The sequence below is a fragment of the Colletotrichum spaethianum genome (genome assembly GCF_022836535.1).
Source record: "Colletotrichum spaethianum MAFF 239500 DNA, contig13, whole genome shotgun sequence".
Taxonomy (NCBI): domain Eukaryota; kingdom Fungi; phylum Ascomycota; class Sordariomycetes; order Glomerellales; family Glomerellaceae; genus Colletotrichum; species Colletotrichum spaethianum.
In genome coordinates, this window is record NW_026054783.1 from 806,665 (window position 1) to 825,371 (window position 18,707).

Below are 18,707 nucleotides of genomic sequence, written 5' to 3' on the forward strand. Positions count from 1 at the left end.
GAACTTCATTTGATGTGACAACCGACTGAATGGGGTTCAGTCGTCCGTAATTCTGATCCTGGTGAGCAGTCCGGCTGTGATCGGGCTCCGAGCTTCGATTGGGACCAAGGAAAGCCTCTCTGCCTTTATCCGGACCGAAACGGTCGCCTTCTCTCTCTGCTGTACGGTCTACTCTCGGGTTGGAGGCGAGGGGGTCGCCGTGTGAATCTCTTCCAAGGGGGCGATGATCTGAGTGGTGAGAACGGCCATGTCTGTCATCTCTACCGGTGTCAGCTGGCCCCTCGGGGTTGAATCGCCCGCTTCTTCGTGGAGAATGCGTTCGCGGCGCGCCTCGATCCCTGGCTTCATCTCGCGCCGGACGTACGGGTGGCTCTGGCCGTGGCTCCCCGATCAAAGCAGCACGCTCTGGGTTGATGATGTCGGCGCGATCTTGATCGAGCCCACGTGGCTCTTGAGCACGAGGGCCCCTACCACTGCGTCGGTCTGTTTCTGAGGACCGAGGTGGTCGCTCCGAACGGCTCGGTCGGTCTGGCTGATCTCCTTGAATAAGGGCCAGTCTGGCAGGATTTACTGGCGGGTCCTCAGGTGGCTTCTGAGTTGACTGTGGCGGCGGTGTAACGGCAACAGGTTCTCGAGAAAGTCTGCCAGGCTCGGCATTGCGTCCATTCGTCGGCGCCGGCCTGTCGCGAGGGGGCCGACTGTCACGCTCGTGGGCTCCGTGGTCGCGGCGGGGAGGAAGCGTGTCTTGCCTAGGTGGCCAATCTTTCTCTGACAGCCGGCCGGGTTCTCTAGATGGAGCATCTGGCCCACGTCTGTCTTGGTTGGCAAAGTCACGACCGCGTTCAGGTCGAGAAGGCTCAGGGAATCTAGGATCCCTCGAAGATTCCCGCGGGTCTCGGTTTTCTCTAAGGTCCCGAGGTTCTCTTGTGTCTCTGGGACCGCGGGGTTCTCGCGGTTCTCTCTGGTCTCGACGGTCTGGCAGCGCGTCTGGGGTGAAGTGGGTCCGTCCGTAATGGCCTGGGATAGGAACGTCTGGTCGCTTAGGAAGGCTATGTGCGCTTCGGTCGGGGCCCGTGGGTGTGGGGGTAGTCTTGGGTACATCTCGGTGGTTCGCATTACTCTGTGTCGGGGTGGCGGCAACTGGCTTGGGCGTCGATGGCTTGCTTGAGCCAGCAGAACCGAAGTCCACACGTCCGAATCCGACCTTGGCAGGCTCTACGGGGGAAGCCGATGGCTTTGGAGGCAAATTGGCATCTTTCTGTGTGATTGAGCCTGGGGCAGGTGAGGCTGCAGGCCGAGACTCGGCGTCTTTACCGTCCTTGACCTCTCCGTCTTCCTGCTCTGCCGCAGTTCTGTAGACAAAATATTAGTTAAGATAGGCGACATTGTTCTCGGGATAACATACTTGGCTAAAGCTGGCTTGAACTCAGCCGCAGTAGGGCGCAGGTTGTTGACGCCGCTAGCTTCACCATCCTTGGCTTTCCCTTGAGCTTGACCATTCTGCAAAGATGTTAGCATATCCCTGATTGAACAATCGCTCGCTTCACTTACCATGTTCGGCCGGAAGCCAGCTGGCAACACCCATTTCGCCTTTCTCCTTTGTAACTCGGATAGAGCACCTTGGGCAGCGACAGAAAGGTCCACTCGGTGGCCCTCCCCTCCAGCAGATGCAGTCTTCGAAGCCGCTTCGCGCTCGGTGATTGTTTTGAGCTGCTCGATGAATTGGTTGCCCATAAAGGTAACCGCCGGGAAGAAGTCGAGAACAGCCTTGAGCACTGTCATGGCATTGCGAATGTGCATCCATTCCATCCCCCCCAGGCAGGACTTCAACGCCAAGTTGAGCTTGTTGTGCCATCCGTACAGGATGTCTCGGAATTGCGCATGATCATAATAAGATGTCGGCTTTCCATTGTCATCAAACTCGGAGGCAAAGCCAAGAAGGAAGCTACGCTTGCCGACAGCCTCCCTCTCGTAAACGTTCGTGTCGCGATGCCATTTGGCTAGGTCTTTGAGGATGCAGTTGAGAAACCTGCCGAGGTGCTCCGCCTCGCGGACGGTGCAGGTGAAAATCATCGCCCGCAGCCTATTGACGTTGAAGAGTCTATCATACAACGCCTTCAGTCGGAAGTTTGGTGCACCGAATGTGTGAAGCTTTCTAATAAGCACAGAGCAGTACTCTGCATCACTAGCCGAGAGCACGAGACGCGGAAGCAAGCATTGCTCGAGGATTGCATCCGAGATACCATTCAATTTGGTCGCCGAGCCAGGAAACCATGTTGCCATGTGCTCCGACATGTAGTCTCGGACAACTCGCGCTCGCTTCATCTGGGAGTCTGCTTCTTTGGGCAGCTCGTTGCTGATCTTGAGAAGCTCGGCTTTCTTGGTCTCCTTCTTGTTGATCCCACTGCGGCTCATGTCTGAGCGATCTCTGTTGAGGTCTCTTTGCATGTTCGAAAGCCTTTTATGAGCACTATTGTAACTTGCAGCAGGTACCTCAATGTCACCGAGTTGCAATGCCCAAAACAGAACATAGAACTCGGGGCTGAGCTTGCTCCAAGAGGACGCTGGTGTGATTGACCGCATCGATTCGACAATAGGTTCAAGAGCCTCGTGGATCTGGCGCAGGGAGTCCTGCTTTGCCTTTTCTCGAATCTCGGCTGGCGTCATTGTCTTGTCCTCCGTCTCAATCGGCTCCCCGGTCGTCTCTCCAGTCGTCTCTCCAGTCGTCTCTTTTGCCTCAACGGCATTCTGAGCCATAGAGACATCTCCGTCCGAGTCGGTCGGGTTTGTCGACGATTCGGGCTTCGTGGCAAACATGTTATGAGAAACGCCCTCTCGGCCAATAAGAAATGCCAGGCTTGCGTCGAGGCCGAACTCGTCCATGAGACGGGTGATGGCAGGCACCAGCGAATCGAATTCATGGGGCTCCAAGTTGGTCCGCAGGAGATCCAGGTATTGGACCAGAATCTGATGGCTATCGTCAATGACAGAGCCAATATACTTTATGTGCGCCTCGTCGTCTGGAAGTTTGTAGATGGCAGATTGTCGGTATTGTGCGACATTGATGAGCACACGCCCGGCAAGATTCGAGTCAACGAGGGACTGCATCAAGCGCTTGGCGCTGCGAGTCGACTCAAACCGCTTGTCTTGAAGACTGAGAAGCGTCTGACGCCGCAACACCTCACCTCCCGACATAGCCAGAATTTGGTCATCAGTGAAGTCAAGGACTTGGACCACACCGCCCATGGAGGCCACGAGCTCCTTGAGAATGATCAGGTCAGTCGAGTTGCCCTGAAAGAGCTGATCGTTGACATATTTGAGGATCGGAGTCGGGTCCAGGATGGAATACCGCTTAAAGACTTTGCCAGCAAACTTGGAAAGCGCCTGGAGCCACTTGCTGGTCAGCAGGATAGAAGACTCTTGTGTGCGGCTTCGCTTGCCGCCCAAAGAGCTCATCAAGGACCATATCAAAACGTCGTATGCCAAGTCGGTGAAATATTTGGCACATTCGACGAAAGCTTCGATGAGATTGGCATAAGACTCGATCTGGCCTAGGGCTTCCTTGAAGACAATGCCGGGTGAGGAGTAACTGGTCTTGGCCAGTGATTTGGCCATCTCGCTAAGGTTGGTGAGAGAAATGCGCTTCATCACTCCTCTGGTTTCTACACGAGTCCGGGTGAACGCAGCCTTCATTGCCGGCAGTCGGGAGATTTGACCCTCAAACCACTCGGCGTAAATGGAGTATCGGCTCGCGACGGGATAGAGCTTGAGCAAATCCCAAACGGAGTTGACAACGGCGGCATTAGCTGTAGTCATGCTGAGTGCGGGGACCAGGATACGCCGCAAGAGTTCCTGCCATCGGTCCATGTTTTGTTGAGAGCGGTCCTCCGCCAGACTCTTGGCTCCGATACTGACAAACTTAGCGAGCAACGCAGGATCTTTGCCAATGTTCACGCCAGAGAGGTTCAGGAACGTGTCACACAGTGTGAAGACATCGTCAACTGTCTGACAAACTGGGACATTGTCGGCCCATTCGTCCCAGTAAAATCTGTAGTGCTGGTCTCTGCCGTCGAACCCGTCCGGGAATGGCCATCTCATGGACTTCTTGATTGGCGTGGTGCTAAGCTTGATAGTGCCTTTAGCGACACCTGTTTGGTCGACGTCAGCAATGGGCTTTGAAGGGCATTCGGCTGAGCCAACCGCACTGGGCTTGCTTTCTTTGTAGACCTTCTCGATGCTGTGGTTTAGGATGCGATGAATTCGATCCAAGATTTCGGGGTAGGCCTCCGGGAGCCAAGGGAAACGGCCAAGGATAAAGAGCGACTCGGGGATGGCGCCGATTGTTAACAGGCACGTGAGTAATGCTGCCTTCTGCTCCATAGGTTCCGGTAGCTTATCCTTCTCCTCAGATCCGGCCTCGGCTTTGGAGTCGGCATCGGACTTTCCAGCGGCGTCTCGAGTGCGCGTTGCGGGCGGCGGTGCCGTGTCGTCAGGCAACGCACCAGCCATGAGAAGGGCGTTTTGTGAGGCGCCAGGTCGGCTTTGTCTTTCCTTTTCCTCGAGCTCCTTCATCTTCTTTTCCCTCATCGAATCCATCTCCTCGTCGAGAGGCCACAGATGAGGATAGATGTCCACTAGGGACATGAACCCAACCTTGACGAGTAGCGCGACAAGGTAGAGAAGGTTTGCCGGCAAGACATCATCAGGATCTCTGGCATCAGAGGCGTAGAATCGCAACTTGAAGCCAAGGAGCTGGGCGGCGGTTCGGTTTCCTTGAGGGGGAAGTGTCTTTGTCACCTTCATCCATGCAGAGGCGGCGTTGACTTCAGCCTCGGATGCAGACTCTGATGCCTCCAACAGCTTGAGATGCTCATCTGTGACTTGCCTTCCTCCAAGCTGGAAGAATGCATCGATATGAACTTCGCGCGCACGATCCCAGAACTCAACATCTCGTTGACGTCTCAATTCAGCAGTCGTCAATTCGACTTCGTCGCTAGTCATCCAATGGGAATGATCGGGCAGGGCCCAGGGTGGTAAACCACCGGTATAAATAGTTGCAGCAGGGCTTTGGTTGCGAGGCCACCAAGAACTGACGCGGAGGAGTTTGATGAAGAATCGAAATTGCTTGATGAGCACGGCAGCAAAGACGTCCAGCGTAACGTCGAGTACTCTTCCGACGTCAAGGTCGAAAGTCCCAATAAGTCCCTTCAGGCGTTCGAATGCTGCATGTGCCGTTTCTGCGGAAGGGGGCTCTGCGCTGCTTGTTGTAAAGAGTTCGGTCATTAATTTGGAGTAGCCTTCGCTTTCTTCGCGCAGTAGGTTGTAGTTGGCTTGTCGGTACAAGAGATTGGTTGCGTGTCTAATTCCAAGCTTCACAAAGGTTTCCCTGATGAGACCGAGATCCTGGAGTAGCTGCGCATCAAGGGTTTGGCGAACAAGTTCGGGCGAAACGCCAGTTGCTTGGATAAAATCGCGAAGCTGGGGTTTGAAGAGATTTCGATCATTGTCGAAGATGATTGACAAAGTGTCGAGGAAGAGAGTGTGCGGCTCAAACGAGAAGGAGTCCTTAATCATTTCTTGCGATTCGGTGCCAAGTATCTCCTTCATGCAAGCGCCAGCGTCGACGGGTGACAGTCGGCCCTCCACGACAGCATGGATGAACTCTTGGTAGATGGTGGTCAATTCCTCGGTGTCCACATCCGACCTCGAGCTGACGCCATGGTCGATCAATGCCTGTCTGCTACCGCTTGACCATGAAGCGATCGCTTCGTCGGTTATATGTTCGTAGCAGTAGGTTGTGGGCACCGGGGACGGCGGATGGGAGATGGGAGCAGACGCTTGCTCCATCGCGATCGGGGCGGGATGTTGTGGCTGCGACGGGGCAGAGGGTGGGCGGGGGAAAGTCGGGGATGTGACGCGGGAGGCGCTCGCAGACTGGCTCCCTGATTGTGCTGATTGTCCTTGGGCGGAATCTCGACGATCGTTCCTTCTGTTGTTCCTGCCGCCACGACCACCTCGTCCACCTCCCTCAGAAAAATCTCGATCGCGTTGGCCTAGGGTCATGTCTCCAGGTCGATGGGGGAGGGTCTGTTGCCTTCGCCAGCAAGACCGCCACGAGCCTTGCGCTTAGGAGGCATCGTGCTCTCTCGATCGCAAATTTGTTCAGGTTGTCATTGGAGACGCGCGATCTATCCCGAATGCCTTTCTTTAGATGGCTCGAGTCAGCAAAGTTCAAAGGGTTTGCGCGCGCAGACCGAAGGGATAAAAACCTGGTGTTTGAAAGGTTTGGGAAGCTCGTCGCGTGTAGCTCGGTGAGGGAACGTCGTGCACAAAGGAAATTAAATAGCCAGTACAATTGATTAGGCCAAAGAAATTACTTGGCCAGAAGAAAGAGGGCTGCAATGAGTACAGACAAGAATTGCGCTCTGACGTTGGTGATTTTTTCTTCGGGTTGGCGACCTGAAGGTGATGATGGACGATTTCTCGCGTGAAGAGGCCGTTGCATCAATGCAGAGCTTCAGATCCACTGCAAACGGGTAGCAGCCTCACGGAAGGCAAGGCTGCACGCTGTGGGTGGATACGTATCGGTTGACGGCATGTACCGGCTACTTGTAATTACGCAGGGGTAATGTGCAAACATCCGTCCCGAGAACCTGCCAGTTGCCTTAACCCCAAAAAAGCCAGTCACAGCTGAGTCATCTCAATCCCGCGTAGCCAATGAATCGGAGTCGGAAAACGACACCTGGGAAGACGTACCGTTGTACTGCAGTAATTACGCCATTTTCGGCGCAAATCTTTGGTTTCTCTCACTGAGCATCGACCAGTCACACACTCAAACTGAGCAAGCTCAATCCCCAGATTCTTCATATATCTCGCATATTTCACCATCGCAGAGGAGCTCCAGTCTCTGCACCCTTGCCCTTGCTCTCCCCGGACTCGAGCTTTTGTAGCATCGTCAAGTTCACGGCACTACTACCTAATCCACGAATCTTTGACTGCCCCTCGCTCTATCCGAGATCGGGATGGCTGCACAAAATCTACAGAATGGTGCTCAGCCGAAGTACGGTCAGTATGATCCTTTGCTCACATCATCACCTCCTTCTTCACCCTTCCCCAACTGCATTTTCCTACATATCCAATTTTGAGCTAAGCGGCTCGATGTCTCTGTCATGATGCTTCATCGCACCATATCTCGTCGTACACTGCACAGCTATCTCTTGAGATGAGAAGACCAGTTGCTGAATACCTGTAAGAAAGAACCCAAACGCAGCCTGAGAACCCGTTTGCTACTCTGATTCCGGAGCAACAATTCGCCATCATTCCCGAGTTCACTCTCGAATCGGGTGTCACTCTTCACAATGTACCCGTAGCCTACACCACGAGGGGCAAGCTCTCGCCCAACGGCGACAATGCCATGGTCATCTGCCATGCCTTAACCGGTAGCGCTGATGTCAGTGATTGGTGGGGACCACTCCTTGGAGGTCCCGGCAGAGCTTTCGATACTTCGCGGTTCTTCATCGTCTGTATGAACGCTCTGGGAAGTCCTTACGGCACTGCTAGCCCGGTCACTGCCAAGGACGGAGATCCGTCAAAGGGCAGATACGGCCCCGAGTTTCCCTTGACTACAATCCGCGATGACGTCAAGTAAGTTAAGCCCTATTTGTGCTTCAGACAAAGTTACTGATGAATTCCAGCCTTCACAAGCTCCTGTTGGATGATCTTGGCGTTAAGCAGATTGCCGCAGTCATTGGTGGATCATTGGGTGGCATGTTTGTGTTGGAGTGGGCGTACCTTGGCAAGGAATACATCAGATGCGTCGTGCCCATCGCGACATCAAGCAGACACAGCGCATGGGGTATCAGCTGGGGTGAAGCCCAACGGCAGAGCATCTACGCCGACCCGAAGTACGACGACGGCTACTACTCCTTTGATGATCCCCCATCGACCGGTCTCGGCGCCGCTCGCATGTCTGCTCTCTTGACCTACCGCAGCCGCAACTCTTTCGAGTCGCGGTTCGGACGCAACACCCCCGACCCATCTAGGCGGCAAACCATCCGCGAGAGGCCTAGGCCCAGCACGCCGTCCGAGGCTCACTTTCACATCCATAACGACGGCCACAACGTCAAGCGGGTCAGCCTCTCACGTCAGAACAGCCAGGGCGGTACAGTAGAGACACCGGTAAACGGGACAACAGCCGATGCGGTCACGGAGGCACTGGACCCCCAGTTCCACGGTCCTCAGACGGAGAGCCTGACTGGGGGCGACAAGCTCCCTACATCGACCTACTTCTCCGCGCAGTCCTACCTGCGTTACCAGGGACAGAAGTTCGTCAAGCGTTTCGATAGCAACTGCTACATCGCCATGACAAGAAAGCTGGACACGCACGACGTCTCCCGGGACCGAGCCCCGACGATCGCTGAGGCTTTGGCCTTGATCGAGCAGCCCACCCTGGTCCTGGGTATTGAGAGCGACGGACTCTTCACGTTCGCTGAGCAAGAGGAGATCGCGGAGCACGTCAAGAACGCCAGGCTTGAGCGAATCGACAGCCCCGAGGGCCACGATGCATTTTTGCTTCAGTTCGAGCAGGTGAACCGCTACGTGCTGGACTTTTTGAAACAGACACTGCCGGATATCATGGACAAGAAGGGCGAGGAGGTGGAGGAGTCCGGCGTTGGTCAGCTGACCAAGAGCAGCACATTTGGAGAGGCCGAGGTGGAGGATATTACCGCATGGTAGATGACCGAAACTTAGAACAAGCCTGGGGAGGAAAGGCTATTCTGCGCAGCTGGATGGGTGGAGTTTTGTGTTCTTGATTGTTTTGTTTCAACATGACTGGAGTCTTTCAACAACTCAGCGATACGGGGAAAAAGACGGGGGAAAATGGAATTGGATCATGCGGTACTACTTCTCGATGACGTGCAGTCTGACTTGGGCGACATATATCCGGAATGAGGCCCATGCTAACAAATGCCGCATTACCTAATGTACTGTGGATCAGCTTATTCTTTTGCGTTTGACCAGAGTCCACGGCGCCCGCAGGCAGACTAGTCATTCGTGATTCTCAAGTCGACCCCTCCATGCCTAAATGCCACGCGGAGCCAAGACTTTCGAGGCAATTGAGCATGATGTTGCCGGTGGACACTGTACGACTGGCGGAACAGATACCTTCACCATCTGGACGTACGACACAACATGGAGTCAACAACGCGTAGCTAGGAAGCAATCTTTCAATGGAGCATCCCGACCCTCGATTTGGCAATCTGAGTCCTCGAACGCCCATCGACGGCGAATGGGAAAAGGGCTCGGGCATTCCATGTTCGGGGAGGTTCGCATATACCGGAGAAACTCAGCACTCAGCTTTCTTTCGTCCGGAGCAGTTCCCAAACAAGGGAGCGCAACGGCAACCTCTACCTAGACTGAAAGTCTTGTAGTAAATGAAATGAATAGGATGTGGGCAAATTAATATAAAGGTCGGCTATTTAAAGGAATCGTACTGTGGTGGACGACTCGACTGCTTGACGGCCGTTATCCAAGAGAGTCAGCTTGAAACGAAACTCTGATTCAGAGCAAAGACCAACAGTAGGGCATTTCTTTGCCTTTGGCGTGCAGATGTACAGACGAATGATGTTGGTTTCGGCCCAAGTGTGCGGGCGAGCCTGGATCGCGTCGGATGTGTAACTTGATTCCATACCCTTGCAGATGTCGTACCTCGTGCCAACCGTTCTTGTCAACCGACACACCTCCCGGCATATCGCCAAGAGACACGTCGGCCAACTGGTGTGTAATGTAATGAAATACGGTTTCCTTCCATTTGAATGCTGAAGGGTGACCTCGGTATCGAGGGTTCCACGTGTCGGAGGGGATCCCTGCCATTGGCTTGAGAGATCCCTGTCGGAGACCCTGTTCGGTGGGCCCAAGCGAGAGAGTTGGAAGATCTGGAGGCCGTGTGGGGGGCTTGTCATCGCCTGGTTATGAGGCGAGCGAGAGTCATTCCCCGAGAAAATGGGCCAAATCCCCCTGGCTGACAAGACAGGATTATTCTGACTACTTTTAAGGAGGCCACCAAAAAAGGTGCTAGGCCCGGCCTATTGTGGAAGAGCTGAGACTAAAGGGCGACAGACACAGTTCCTAGCCCGGCACATAAAAGCAAGAGAGTCGTTTTCAACGTGTTTTATGCGGCATCATGAACCCCCTCTCAGTTTGAAAGAGAGAGAAGAGAGAGAAGAGAAAGAGAGACGCAGATAGAGAGATAGAGTGAGGAGACAGATAAAGGAGGAAGCAGAAAGAAAAAAAAAGCGACGGGAGGAAGGACGCCTCCAACGTCAGCAGCGGACGCGCGCCCAATCCGGACAGATCTGCTGGTGGTCTGCGTCAAGAAGGGTTCCGTGTGGCCGGCATTCCAGCGCCCTTCTAGAAGGAGCACCCTTGCGGCTTGCCAAGTGAGTGTGTGTGGGGCGAAAGGAAGAGTCACCACCGCATAAAAAATGCCTTTGCGTCTTCCTTGCCTGCCAGTGTCCCACGGATGAAGAAGGAAAGCACGTTCGCACCGTTGAAGCTGGGTGGAGTGGGTCAGCCACAAAATGAGTGGGTCCGTTCTGTCTGCACCTGCCTTGTCCAAATGCGCAGCAATTGCATTCATGTCTGGGACTTGACAGACCCCCGTCAAGGGGTGGGGGTTCTCGCTGGATATACTACATAGTATAGTACTATGTATGGTATGCAAAGTCCGTACATGTAGCATTTACGTTCCGTCCTTCATCTCATAGAAAGGTAGCCAGCGCTGGGGCCGAGTGCTGCTACCTTGCTTACATAGGATCATCTGCTACCCGTACCTTGGCCGGGGCCAAGCGGAGCAACTCGTCGCTGTCGAAAGCTTCTTCACCGACGACCTGGGGCCAGCAATCAACGTTGGGGGCCATTTTTCTTCACCGTCCCCCCTGGCGAACCCCCGTCGACATCGCCGTTCATGCGGTACAGTATCGGCCGTCAATTCCCGCACGTGGCATACATACGGAGCTTTCGCCGTTGTCGCGCCATGTCGGCATCTTCACCGTGGGTTCTCTTTTGCAGAAAGGCTCGGCCTCGGCTGTGTCAATGGAACGGTCGGCATCTTGCTTGGCATGTCGACAATTCTGACAGAGACAAAAAAGTCTATCTGAATCTTGCATCGTTCGAAGTTTCTAGCGCGGCGGGTTGAGACACTGTTCTTCAGCGTCGGATCTCTGACCCTCCCCCCAAACACCTGCAAACTCTCTTCTACCCGGGCCAAGACACCTTTCCAGCCCTGTCTTCTTGGACTGTGTGTGTGGTCTTTCCGGATCCGGGACTATGTTGGCCAGCAACATTGTGACAGATGCGAACCACTCTGCTGCTAAACCTTACCATCGCCTACAAGGCTATGCCAACTCCAGCCTCACAACTTGAATTTCCGCACCAGTCCGTTTACCACTTGCTAATGAACAGTTCCAGATCTTGGCTGCTCTCGAACTCTTTATCCCTACGTCGCCTACCCCCTCAGGAGAAGAAGGCCAGCTGCACACGGACCTCGCTACGCCCGGAATCTCTTCCCACTCATTCCGCCGTCCAATCGGCCACGTCTCACGGACGGCTCCCCTCTGTTCCCCTCCCTGGTCAGCATCCCCTTGCTACTTGCCTGCCTTGCGGAGCCCCTGTCAATCCATGTTCAGCTCCTCGCCCCATTACGCAGGACACCGAAGTCCTGCACGACGGATCGCACGGGACACCAGTAGCATGCGTCTCTGCGACCCTAAGGCGTTTCCCTTTAAACCCCCACCACCCTTCCTTCCCGTGCGTCCATGGCTGAGCCGTCTAAACTCTGACCGTGATTGTGAACGACCTACAACCTCAGCTGCAACGTCTTGTCTTACGATATCCAAGTATAGCCGCCTCCGATACCGACGACACAGTTTTATTTCCTGAAGGCTGCGTGTGGGGAACGAGGCAACCTGACCTTAGGAAAAGAGATCTGGTTGAACAAACACTGCCAATTACACACGGACTTTGGGGACTCCATCATGGCAGCAGCCAGGCCAACGATTGCGACATAGACCGGGCAATATTGCCACCGCGAACATTCTCGCTCGCCGCTCGAGCTCTCGACAACGCTAGATCCCCGAGATGGACGACATGCTGCCGCCGCCGATGACCCCGTCCGCCGCTGACCGGGGTCACCGACGGACTAACGGAGGCAACAAGGCCTTTCACAACTTTGCAAACGACTATTCACACATATCAGATCCCTCATTACGGAGAAGATTGGCACTGAGCGAGATCGACAAGGTCCCCTTTGGCTTGTACCGTTCGTCAACGCCAGGCTTGTGATGTCAACTGCAACTCTAGACTGACTTATCTTCTACAGATGTGAGAGCCATTTTGGTTGCGGGTGTTGGGTTCTTTCTCGACTCGTACGACATCTTTGCCATCAATCTCATCACCACCCTGCTCGGCGTGGTGTTCTGGCAAGGACCTCCCAATCAGACCGCACACGGGTACGGTGGCAATAATGGCGAGTTACCGAGTTCCGTCAACTCGGCTCTGAAAGCATCGACCAGCGCCGGCATCATCATCGGCCAGGTCGTCTTCGGCTGGTTGGCCGATGTGTTCGGCAGACGAAGGATGTACGGCGTGGAACTCGGAATCATCATTTTGGCGACCTTGAGCGCTGCGCTCGTCTCACCAAGTCAGTCAGTCAGCTTCACCGGACTCATGATATTCTGGAGGGTCATCATGGTAAGTATCTTGGTCACGAGCTAGAGTTATGCGCGCTGACAATAATCCAGGGCGTTGGCATTGGTGGTGACTACCCACTTAGTTCCGTCATTACCTCAGAGTAAGTCCCATCACAAGTCACAATCCTACCGCTGTGATTGCCGGAGCTGACATGTATCTCAGATTTGCGCCGACCCGCTGGAGAGGAGCCATGATCGCGGCCGTTTTCTCGATGCAGGGTATGGGCCAGCTGGGTGCTGCTGTCGTTGCGCTGGTTACCGCCGAAGGTTTCAAGGACTCATACATGGACGTGCGCACTCTCAGCGACTGCCATGATCGATGCCAACTGGCCGCTGACCGCTCATGGCGCATCATTGTTGGCATGGGCGCGGTACCTGCCTGCATAGCCTTGTACTACCGAATCACGATTCCCGAGACGCCCCGGTACACCTTTGATGTCGAACAGGACGTCGAAAAGGCCGATGCCGACATCCGAGCGTACATGGCGAGCAAGTCCAAGGGGGATTATGATCCGGAATTGCAGGCAAGGATGAAGAAGCAAACTGGCCCCGCCTACAATACACCTGCCGCGTCTTGGCCCGATGCATGGGCGTACTTCTCTCAATGGAAGCATTTTAGGATGCTAATGGGTACTGCCTTATCGTGGTTCTTTCTGGTGAGTCAGGCTGATGCAGGTATTAACATGACAAACCAGCTAATACGTTGGATAGGATTTGGCATTCTACGGCCTGGGCCTGAACAGCACTGTCGTGCTGCAGACTATCGGCTTCGCTGACGGCGACAACTTTTACGAAAGACTGCACAACCAGGCAGTCGGTCTCATCATTTTGGCGTGTGCCGGCGCCATCCCAGGTTACTGGACATCGGTGTTCACAATAGACACCATCGGCCGTAAGCCCATCCAGATTATGGGCTTCTTCGTCTTGACCGTGATTTTCTGCATCCTCGGCTTCATGCTTCACCAGCTCTCCGACGCCGTCTTCATCACAATCTACGTCATCGGCCAGTTCTTTTTCAACTTCGGCCCAAACACCACAACCTTCATCGTCCCTGGCGAGTGCTTCCCGACGCGGTACCGCTCTACGGGGCACGGGATATCCGCAGCAATGGGTAAGGTCGGCGCGATCCTAGCGCAGGTCATCAGCATTCCTCTGCTCGCCAAAGACGTTCCGGGCGATTGCCACGGCGATCACTGCGCTCCATGGCTCGACCGTCTCCTGGAGTTGTTTGCCCTCTTTATGTTCCTGGGCATGTTATCGTCTCTGCTCATCCCGGAGACCAAGGGCATGACCTTAGAAGAATTGGCCGGCGAAACCCCGACTTCCTACAACCGCGGCCGCAATGGCAGCATATCACACTACCCTCGCCAAAGCTCGAAGTGGAACCCGTTTTCTGGCGGCCAACCGGCGGGCTTCCACTACCCCCGCGCCAACAACGTCAAAGCTACCCGGGTCGGTATCATGACGTCCCCTGTCCTCCTCGCCGAGGAGCAGCGCCGGAGAAGAAGTCAGTCCCGGATCTGGCGCAAAAGGAGGAAAGAACGGGGCGCAAACAGCAGCACTGGCGGTACGGATGAGTACCCTATGAGTATTCGCAACAGTGGCGTCTCCTCAGCATATGGGCGGAGTATGGGCGCCGCTGACGAGCAGATGCCCCTGGACCCGGTCGCGTCCGGCGTGTTCCCGACTTGGGGCGCCGGGTGGGGTCGGGTGGATCGCGGTGCGCAGCCGATGGAGAACGTCAAGCTGCACGACGTAGGGAGTCTGTTGCGGAGGGATTCTCGTAGAGATTCCCGCAGAGACTCCCGGGTGTAAGTGTTTTATTACTTTGGGACAAGCGGGCGTCACGGTCGTTCCTTTTGGGGAGAAGGGGGACAAAACCCTTGGGTTAACGGCAACGTTGCATTTGCCGCAGGAGTAAAATATTTGGCTAGATACTGTAGTTTCACATGATAATGCCCGTCATGAGACCGCTCAAGCGGTCAGTGTTATATTATTTGATGACCTCTCTAGATTTCAACTTCGTTTTTTTGATAACCTGCGTTCTGACACGAAGCCACATGGTGTTTGTTGGAGCTTGACTGATGCTTGGGGGCATATATACCCACGTAGGCCAGATGCCAGATTTGCAGCTTTTGCCCACTTCTTCGGATTCAAGCCCCCACTACAAGTATACGCTGGCATGAGTGTTTCTATAGAACTTGCGGGGCGAGAGAGTACAAAGCAAGAGCTCCCCCGTCTTTGTTACTGCACTTCATGGGATTTGCCTAGCAGCAATAATCGGTTGGAGATGTAACAACCTAAATCTCAGCACAACTACTTGTGTCTGTAGTAAGATGCATAGTAGCCGGCGGACTAGGAATAAAGCATCGGTCACAAAGACGAACGTCACTGGGTGTCCTGCTCAAAGTCAGGAGCGTACATGGGCCCAGCCGTGTCGGTATTGATCTAAAGGCATCCCCTAATGGCAGCGCTTTGGCTGCTAAGAGACACTGGTCCTGGGCTACGTAACTTTCCCTGGATGGTTGAAAGTAATAAGGGTATGATATTAAGTCTCTACGGTTATAAATCCTGCGTGTTCTTCGTCACTAATGTCCTGAAAGTCCTTGGTAAGATGACTCATGGTTGTGATACTGGTTAAGCTAGTAATAATAGTTTATCAGGTGGAATCGCTTGAAACTTCTCGTTCTCGGTCTTTCTCAAGAAGCCTTGTGAGATTAGACTTGCCCTGCGTCTCAGACTTGCTTTTCCTTCCACCACGGGAACAGGCTCTATTACGTCGAAACAGCACCTACGTAACTCTTTTAGTCTTCAATCGATCACTTAAGGGTATAAAGTTCCCGATCTCTTCCGATTGGCATCTGCTGCACTGTTCTATGGTATTACGTCTCAATCGTTTTGGGACATTGTCCACAGTTCGATTGTTATGGTCTGCAGTCTTGAACAACCTTTCAGTGTCCATACACTATTGAGCCTGCGTATAGACCCCAGCCGTTACTCAGGTGTTCAGTGATCATCGGCTATTGAGGAGGCTCGAACCTGACATCAAACAAGGTCGAACGGTTCCATGCCCTGTGAAAAACCTAAAGTGTAAAGCTCCTTGGACGGGCTAATCCATGCAACAACAGAGTCACCCACAGCCACCCCGTATTGTGAATCGTGGCTGTAGTAGCTGGGAGAGTTCAGTTGCAAGGAAGCATCAATATCCGTCGGTAATGATATGATGTTGACGCCATTCCAAGTAATCCATTTACCGCTGATGTCCATTCCATAGCCCTGCCAACAAGGTTTTCGAAAAATGGCGGCTAGGTTTTCCACTTCCAGATCGTCCAATGTAAGCTTTTCCAAGCTGGGTGCATTGGATGGTCTGTGGATGAGAATTTTGCCAAAGTTTGTCTTCAGGAATAGATCGTCTGGGGTGAAGGATAATGTGTTGAGGCTACGTCCGATCTCCAAAATCTGTGTACAATGACGGGAGGGAATTGACCATAGCCGTACGTTTCCAGCTTTGTCAGCCGATGCCAGCATAGTCGATTTGTTCGAAATGGCAATTGAAGTGACTCGAGTTTCGTGGCCATAGCAGACGTGATGGCTGCGTGCGTCGACTGACCAGATCGCAAGCTCCCTTTGGCGGCCTGCTACAGAGGCTACCCATTTCGAGTCTGGAGAGATTGCCAAAGATGCGATCTCGTCCTCCCCCTCGGAGAAGTCAACAAACACACCTGTCTCAATGCTCAAGTACCTGATCTTATAGTTCCATGTTGGATCACCCCATTTGTCCGAACCAGTCGGTGTTTTGGTTGTGTATGCTGCCGATTTCCAATCCGCTGTTACGGCCATGGGAAGTCCGCTAAATGGAGAATCGAAGAAATGCCTCCCTCCGTCGAGTTTCCAAAGACTAAACTCTTGAAACGAAGCAAAAGCAAAGGATTGGGAATCGGCGGAAAAGACCGCAGACCCTTCTCCGAAAGTAGGATCATGGAAAGATGTAGCAGGAGGCTTCACTAGGTGGAGGACCTTGGGCTCCCGCATATTCCGGACGCTATTTTGATGAGATGAAAAGATGTGATTTGAATAGGACGATAAGACCACATCCCTGAGCCCTAGCCTGCCTCCGAGGGCTTCAACGACGTGGACCATCTCGCCCGTTTGAGATGACCATAGTCTGACCTCGCCATTTCGGTGTGTCGATACCAACAATTTCTCTTCCGCTGAGGGAAGACAATGAATGAAACAGCTTTGTGTAGATATAACTTCTGGCGTCATCGTTGATCGAGCCTCGCTTTTGTCTCTTGTTCTAGACTGCTGTATCATGGACATGGACCAGATAGCAGCGCTAGTATCTGTCATAGCAATCAAAAAGTTTCCATCAGGTGAGAAAATCACCTGTCTTGGTTTGCTACCGCTCGAAAGACCGGCTCTTCCGCTGCTTGAGGTTTTGGGGAGGGCCAGAGACTGGTAGTGTTCGCCGGTATCGAACAATGAAAGTGAGATGGACTTTTTGTTCACGGGGCTGGTGCATGCAACGAACCTAGCGTCGTGAGAAACGGCCATGGCACCAGTTGTGTCCCACGTTTCCGAAGTCCGATACGTCCAACGGCCTGTATCAGTGTCCAAAATGCTGATCTTTCCGCCTCTCTGCCGAGTTGCCAGGATATTGGTGGTGGGTACGAAGAAAACTGGGTTCAGTACGTCCGCGTCCGTCCGGAATGTACGTAAGCAATGCCCCGTCGACACATCCCAAAGTTGTATTCTTCCATTGAACGAAGTAGTAACAGTTTGAGAGTCTGGAGAGAAACAGACGGAAGACTGGATGGAATTGAGGCGCCATGGTGGTTCGGGTTCGGTGTGGTCGTTGGATAACAGCTGCAACCTCTTTCCTGTGGAAAGCGCCCACAACGCGGCAGTGTAGTCGGAACGTGCTATTGCAATCATGGCTGAATCGTAGGAAACGTCGGTTTCAACTACCCCTGCCCGCTCACACACGCTGAAAGTCCGCAAATACTCGCGTGTATCAGCTTCGTGTATGTACACACTCCTATCATACGCTGATATTATTTGCTGGGAATCATTGCCAAAGGTGACTGAGCCGAAACTCGCCCTGGAATAATTCAGGTATACACTCAAGACTTTCAAAAGGGTCCCAGTATCTATTGAATATACTTCGATATGCCCGCTGCTAGTGCCGAACGCCAGGAGGCTCGAGTTCGGTGAAACCGCAACGGATAAAAGAGACCCTCTATCGTCAGGCTTGATGATTTGAACCGGAGGATCCCAGTCGGGTTTGTTCGGCTTTTGGAACGTGATACATGCCGGAATACTGTCGACGAAAGCGTTCCGAACCGAGCTACTACCAGGAGAGAATACTAGCGCTGACCAATATAGTTGAAGCGGAAATTCACTGAATGTTGTGATATGTTTCATAACGAACCGCTTCGAGTCTTCCAGAAATTCCAGTAGTTTTCTTTGGGCAGGCTGTTGCTTGTTATAAGGCTGCGTTCAGATGATAGTAGGGATCATCAGGAAACTTACGTCAACGAAAGGGATTAGTTGCTCAGGCATTTGCTTAGCTCGGACTGTCTCTCCGAGGATACTAAGGGCCTCAACCCAGTGAAGATATTGGACTTGGAGAAACTCATAGGTTTTTTCATTGTCTTTGAGACTTCGGCCAGCTTTTTCCAGGTGGAAGAACCAATTAAGGCAAGCATACCGTACATGTGGAGGAAAAGTTTTCTGCAAAGCATCATGTTTAATTGCCGATCGATGGCCTGCCGGTTTGATACTGCCCATGTTGTAATGCAAGTACTCTTTTTTGCAAAGCAGGTCTATGCAATCTAGGGCGATTTGCCAATGCGTCTGGCTCATGTTTATCGAGAAATCTCTGGCCAGTGGACTTAGTAAAAAGTCGCGAAAAGACAGGTGGAAGAGTTTGATTTCGGAGTTCCGTTCCTCGGGAAT

General features: G+C 53.3%; 3 protein-coding genes across 3 annotated transcripts; 2 read left to right on the plus strand and 1 right to left on the minus strand.

Annotated features, from left to right (window-relative positions):
* Positions 1 to 567: 567 nt before the first annotated feature.
* On the minus strand, positions 568 to 5,847 carry ColSpa_05904 (THO complex subunit 3; the record flags this gene model as incomplete). The annotated part of the gene is given in 4 exon segments (XM_049272116.1): positions 568 to 1,017; positions 1,031 to 1,352; positions 1,406 to 1,500; positions 1,552 to 5,847. 4 exon segments carry the CDS (start codon positions 5,845 to 5,847, stop codon positions 568 to 570), a joined length of 5,163 nt encoding a protein of 1,720 aa, XP_049128073.1.
* A 1,197-nt stretch (positions 5,848 to 7,044) lies between these two features.
* ColSpa_05905 (homoserine O-acetyltransferase) lies at positions 7,045 to 8,736 on the plus strand (the record flags this gene model as incomplete). The annotated part of the gene is made up of 3 exons (XM_049272117.1): positions 7,045 to 7,065; positions 7,271 to 7,644; positions 7,695 to 8,736. The coding sequence occupies 3 exons, from the start codon at positions 7,045 to 7,047 to the stop codon at positions 8,734 to 8,736; spliced, it is 1,437 nt and encodes a 478-aa protein (XP_049128074.1).
* Positions 8,737 to 12,138: 3,402 nt separating this feature from the next.
* On the plus strand, positions 12,139 to 14,564 carry ColSpa_05906 (repressor of RNA polymerase III transcription maf1; the record flags this gene model as incomplete). Its single annotated transcript, XM_049272118.1, has 5 exons — positions 12,139 to 12,319; positions 12,380 to 12,750; positions 12,801 to 12,850; positions 12,913 to 13,405; positions 13,461 to 14,564. 5 exons carry the CDS (start codon positions 12,139 to 12,141, stop codon positions 14,562 to 14,564), a joined length of 2,199 nt encoding a protein of 732 aa, XP_049128075.1.
* Positions 14,565 to 18,707: the final 4,143 nt, after the last annotated feature.